This window comes from Rutidosis leptorrhynchoides, chromosome 2, assembly GCF_046630445.1.
Source record: "Rutidosis leptorrhynchoides isolate AG116_Rl617_1_P2 chromosome 2, CSIRO_AGI_Rlap_v1, whole genome shotgun sequence".
NCBI lineage: Eukaryota > Viridiplantae > Streptophyta > Magnoliopsida > Asterales > Asteraceae > Rutidosis > Rutidosis leptorrhynchoides.
In genome coordinates, this window is record NC_092334.1 from 265,627,021 (window position 1) to 265,633,197 (window position 6,177).

The 6,177-nt window shown below is 34.0% G+C and overlaps 1 protein-coding gene across 1 annotated transcript; it reads left to right on the plus strand.

Annotated features, from left to right (window-relative positions):
• Positions 1-2,432: 2,432 nt before the first annotated feature.
• LOC139888663 (uncharacterized) lies at positions 2,433-3,415 on the plus strand. Its single transcript, XM_071871658.1, has 2 exons — positions 2,433-3,024; positions 3,105-3,415. Exons 1-2 carry the CDS (start codon positions 2,433-2,435, stop codon positions 3,413-3,415), a joined length of 903 nt encoding a protein of 300 aa, XP_071727759.1.
• The last annotated feature ends 2,762 nt before the right edge of the window (positions 3,416-6,177 follow it).

The following is a 6,177-nucleotide window of genomic DNA, read 5'->3' on the forward strand; positions in this document are numbered from 1 at the left end:
ATGTTCAAAATATATTTACAACACTTTTAATATATTTTGATGTTTTAAGTTTATTAAGTCAGCTGTCCTCGTTAGTAACCTACAACTAGTTGTCCACAGTTAGATGTACAGAAATAAATCGATAAATATTATCTTGAATCAATCCACGACCCAGTGTATACGTATCTCAGTATTGATCACAACTCAAACTATATATATTTTGGAATCAACCTCAACCCTGTATAGCTAACTCCAACATTCACATATAGAGTGTCTATGGTTGTTCCGAAATATATATAGATGTGTCGACATGATAGGTCGAAACATTGTATACGTGTCTATGGTATCTCAAGATTACATAATATATAATACAAGTTGATTAAGTTATGGTTGGAATAGATTTGTTACCAATTTTCACGTAGCTAAAATGAGAAAAATTATCCAATCTTGTTTTACCCATAACTTCTTCATTTTAAATCCGTTTTGAGTGAATCAAATTGCTATGGTTTCATATTGAACTCTATTTTATGAATCTAAACAAAAAAAGTATAGGTTTCTAGTCGGAAAAATAAGTTACAAGTCGATTTTTAAAGGTAGTCATTTCAGTCGAAAGAACGACGTCTAGATGACCATTTTAGAAAACATACTTCCACTTTGAGTTTAACCATAATTTTTGGATATAGTTTCATGTTCATAATAAAAATCATTTTCTCAGAATAACAACTTTTAAATCAAAGTTTATCATAGTTTTTAATTAACTAACCCAAAACAGCCCGCGGTGTTACTACGACGGCGTAAATCCGGTTTTACGGTGTTTTTCGTGTTTCCAGGTTTTAAATCATTAAGTTAGCATATCATATAGATATAGAACATGTGTTTAGTTGATTTTAAAAGTCAAGTTAGAAGGATTAACTTTTGTTTGCGAACAAGTTTAGAATTAACTAAACTATGTTCTAGTGATTACAAGTTTAAACCTTCGAATAAGATAGCTTTATATGTATGAATCGAATGATGTTATGAACATCATTACTACCTTAAGTTCCTTGGATGAACCTACTGGAAAAGAGAAAAATGGATCTAGCTTCAATGGATCCTTGGATGGCTCAAAGTTCTTGAAGCAAAATCATGACACGAAAACAAGTTCAAGTAAGATCATCACTTGAAATAAGATTGTTATAGTTATAGAAATTGAACCAAAGTTTGAATATGATTATTACCTTGTATTAGAATGATAACCTACTGTAAGAAACAAAGATTTCTTGAGGTTGGATGATCACCTTACAAGATTGGAAGTGAGCTAGCAAACTTGAAAGTATTCTTGATTTTTTGAAACTAGAACTTTTGGAATTTATGAAGAACACTTAGAACTTGAAGATAGAACTTGAGAGAGTTCAATTAGATGAAGAAAATTGAAGAATGAAAGTGTTTGTAGGTGTTTTTGGTCGTTGGTGTATGGATTAGATATAAAGGATATGTAATTTTGTTTTCATGTAAATAAGTCATGAATGATTACTCATATTTTTGTAATCTTATGAGATATTTCATGCTAGTTGCCAAATGATGGTTCCCACATGTGTTAGGTGACTCACATGGGCTGCTAAGAGCTGATCATTGGAGTGTATATACCAATAGTACATACATCTAAAAGCTGTGTATTGTACGAGTACGAATACGGGTGCATACGAGTAGAATTGTTGATGAAACTGAACGAGAATGTAATTGTAAGCATTTTTGTTAAGTAGAAGTATTTTGATAAGTGTATTGAAGTCTTTCAAAAGTGTATAAATACATATTAAAACACTACATGTATATACATTTTAACTGAGTCGTTAAGTCATCGTTAGTCGTTACATGTAAGTGTTGTTTTGAAACCTTTAGGTTAACGATCTTGTTAAATGTTGTTAACCCAATGTTTATAATATCAAATGAGATTTTAAATTATTATATTATCATGATATTATCATGTATGAATATCTCTTAATATGATATATATACATTAAATGTCTTTACAACGATAATCGTTACATATATGTCTCGTTTAAAAATCATTAAGTTAGTAGTCTTGTTTTTACATATGTAGTTCATTGTTAATATACTTAATGATATGTTTACTTATCATAGTATCATGTTAACTATATATATATCCATATATATGTCATCATATAGTTTTTACAAGTTTTAACGTTCGTGAATCACCGATCAACTTGGGTGGTCAATTGTCTATATGAAACATATTTCAATTAATCAAGTCTTAAAAAGTTTGATTGCTTAACATGTTGGAAACATTTAATCATGTAAATATCAATCTCAATTAATATATATAAACATGGAAAAGTTCGGGTCACTACAAATGGGACATTGTTTTAGCCCCGTTTAATCAGGGAGGTTTGAATATTAGTAGCTTAAAGGCTTTCAATTTCGCGCTGTTACAAAAGTGGCGATGGCGTTATGTTATGTCTCCGAACGATTTGTGGGTTAGACTAATGAAATCTATTCATGGTGAGCATTTTTATCACACTTCTACGAATGGTACTTGGGCTTCTTTAGTTGACAGTAGAAAAAATTTGGTTGATAATAACTTGCTACCTCATAATTTTATTCACTTGGTTGTTGGTAATGGAAGAAGTACTAACTTCTGGAACGATATTTGGTGTGGTAATGCACCCTTAGCATCTCGATATAACCGGCTGTTCCATCTCGATTCAAGCAGACTTGATACGGTCACTCAAAAGTGGGATAATGGGGAATGGCGTTTGTCATGGTCTAGAGAAGTTATTGGTGGGTGCAATAATTCTCTTCTATCTCGGCTTCTCACTGATTTACAGCAGATTACGTTATCGAACAGTGAGGATAAGTGGGTTTCTTCCTTAAGCAGCGATGGCCTGTTTTCGGTTAAATCGACTTGTGCACACATTGATAAACAGATTCTTCCAACACAGCATGTTTATATGACGTGGATTAAACAAATTCCGAGAAAAGTGAATGTTTTTTTGTGGCGATTTAAATTAGATGCGTTACCTATTCGTTGGAACCTCTCCGCAAAAGGTATTGAAATTATGTCGATCTTGTGTCCGATATGCCAACAAGGAGTCGAACGAAAAAAACATCTTTTTTTTATTGTCAAGTGGCTGATGATGTGTGGCGCTCAATTCGAGTGTGGTTAAACTGCAATATGCCTAATTTTCATGCTTGGGAAGAGGTGCATTCTTGGATCGAGGCCCTTCAAGTTAATACGAACGCTTCTACCAGGATTAAAGTTGTTGTGGTTACGGTCTTATGGGTGCTTTGGAGATTCAGGAACGGTGTGGCTTTCAACGATATAGTTATTCGTAGATGTAACATGTTTGATGTAATTCAATTTTTTTCCTTTCGTTGGCTAAAAAATCGAGGTCAAGCAATTTCAAATTGGAATTCTTGGCTTCAAACGCCTTTGTAATTTCTCCTTTAGCGACTTGCTAGGGAGCGTTTATTTTCTATACAATTTGCCATGCCGTTAAAAAAAAAGAGATAGGAAATATAATAAATGGTTATATATTGTAAAAACACTTAAAGAGCACTCACCAGTTTAGGATGAAAGTTAACCTTGCATTGTAACTCATGTGGTAGTGATTTGTCTCTCTTAGCGAGACGTTGGGAATTCGACTCCCGTGGGGTGCACCATTGCACACAAGGTTGCCCCTTAACTATTGAATTCCACCCAAGAGTGCCTTCCGCACATCGCGTTGCGGGGGCAGTGGGGGAGGGGGTTTTTACCTCCCACGTCCTCGATTTGGGTCGGGTTTCCTCCTGGGCAGCAGTTGGGGCGGGTTATGCAACTGTGGGAGATGAACGTGTGAGTGGTTAAGTTCCCCGTGGATGATCCTAAGAGCTCTAGGAGTCGACCACTTTTGCCACCGTTAAAGGGATTTAACACCGGGGACACCGGTGTGCACCACTCCCCTCCGGTGTTAAATCACCGCTAAATCCATGTTAAATGCTTCAGCGTTACACAGCCAACGGTGTGTTTAGATATTTAACACCGGGGACACCGGTGTACACCACTCCCCTCCGGTGTTAAATCACCGTTAAATCACCAAAATATTATTTTTATTTGTATTATATTTTTTATTAGTTAAATAACAACAACAACAACAACAGACCCAATCCCACATATGTGTATTAGTTAAATAAATTAAATAATAATAATTAAATAATGATTTAACACTGAACCATTTCCCTTGTTTTGGCCTCAGTGCTAAATCCAGTGTTAAATTTAATACTGAAATTTAACACCGAACGACTCCCTGTGCTCTAAACTGCCGTTAAAGTATGCAAATCTTCTGGATATCTCTTTTAAACCGGAAGGCAAAAGTACTTTTGTACTTTTATGCAGATGGTTGGTAGAATAACCTTCTTGAAATCCGGTGTAATTTTTTTTTCATTTTTTGTATTTAAGAAAGTGAGAACTATTAGAAAAGTCACTTTGTTACATACAAAATGTTTGTTATAAATCCAATCATTAGTTTTTTTTTTTTTAAGGCAAATTCAATCATTAGTACATGTGGGATTGAGAGTGATTTGACATGAAAAGTTCCAAAGTGTTTGAATATTAATATTGTTTTGACACCAATAACATGTGCCAAAAAACAATATGCATTCGTTGTATTATCTTTTTACAAGTTCACCTGTCACCGTTGGCGTGTGAACTTTTTTTCGACTCCATCTTCATTTGGTTGAACGAAACTCTGATATGATAGTTTTTGAACAAACTATATTTAACAATAACATAATTTATATAAGTATATTTTGTGTCGATTTTACATGTTCACTTACCTTTTTGTTTAGCCCACGAGCTCATAACATATTTCTACTAAATAGTTTTTTTTGCTAACTACAGTAGTCTTGTACTGAGTAGTATGCTCAGCACAAACATATATACTCATTAAGCATAAGCATTAACGGAATGTTAATAGATATTTCTGACTAGCAAATAAACTTATGCTGACTACACATAGAGTTAATATTCTAGAGTTTTATCATCATTAAAAAAAAACAAATTAAGAAAATTTGTAATTTCAAATGGCCTGTAAATTCTATACAGTACATCATAAGAATCAAATCATCATTACTGAGTTAGAATAAGGGAGCTCGTAAAACAGTTAACTTGGCAAACACACGCTTTTTGTCAAGTCGAAATACTTGCATAATACATATTGAAGTAATCAAAGTTTTAAGTGTATAGTTATTACAAATTACAAAAGTGTTAGACCCATCTTAGATGAAGGGAAACAAATATGGGCCGACCCAAACTCCCTATATAGCCTACTCAAAAAGCCTTGAATAAATGAAGCAACTATGTCTTGTTCAGTGTATAGTTATTACATTACAAATATGCCTGGTTCAAACGCATGATTAAAAAATGGGAAACTTATAGACTTGTCCTTTTTGGAAGCAACTATCACGTTTTGCCACTTTTTTAAAAAACAGAAAAATTTACACCTATCACACTTTTTTTTTTCTTTTCGAAATAACGATAACTTTTATAAAAACTGAAAACGCTTTCGAAAAGAAAACGAATTTAACAAGAATTACAAAAGAAACACCCCGGCAAGGCTCGTACCTAGAAAGCGGCTACCAACAAACTATCTACACCGAACCTCACTTAACTAAACCGAATGAACCAGAACCAAAAAGACGATACAAAACAAACACCATATACTACAACTAAATAAAAAACATGAAACCGAAAGGAAACTCAAATGTCTTCAATGAACTCGCCGAATCTAGTCCTTTCGGCGCCTTGAACCAATTTCTCTTTACGCTTTTGGTGATTCTTGTTCCTAGCCGGCGTAGGCGGGATATCACTAGAGGAAACTGACCGGTAGCAATTCTATGTCATAATAACTAGGACAAGCTAGTTGCGATCTGCAATTTCAAGGTCATGATATGGTCATGACGGGTCACACAACACACAATTCCGACCATTGTGTGTGGTATTTTCGGTCATGTATTGAATGCGGATCGTGAACAGATATGGTCACAGTTTAAATTTAGATTGCAACAAGGAATACCCTACACATCAAGTGTTCGGTAAAATGTTTCACCACATTTTTCTTTTGTTAAAATCACATTTTATTGAATATTAACAAACTAGGTAGTAGATATTCTACTTCATAACCCAATGGTGGTTTGGTGGTAAGATACTTGGAAAGTTTCAAA

Excerpts from the sequence above, each read along its gene's own strand:
- LOC139888663 (XM_071871658.1), top strand. The coding sequence starts at position 2,433 with ATGTCTCCGAACGATTTGTGGGTTAGACTAATGAAATCTATTCATGGT. Across the intron at positions 3,025-3,104 it reads TTGGAACCTCTCCGCAAAAG|TGGCTGATGATGTGTGGCGC; the intron begins GTATTGAAATTA and ends TTTATTGTCAAG.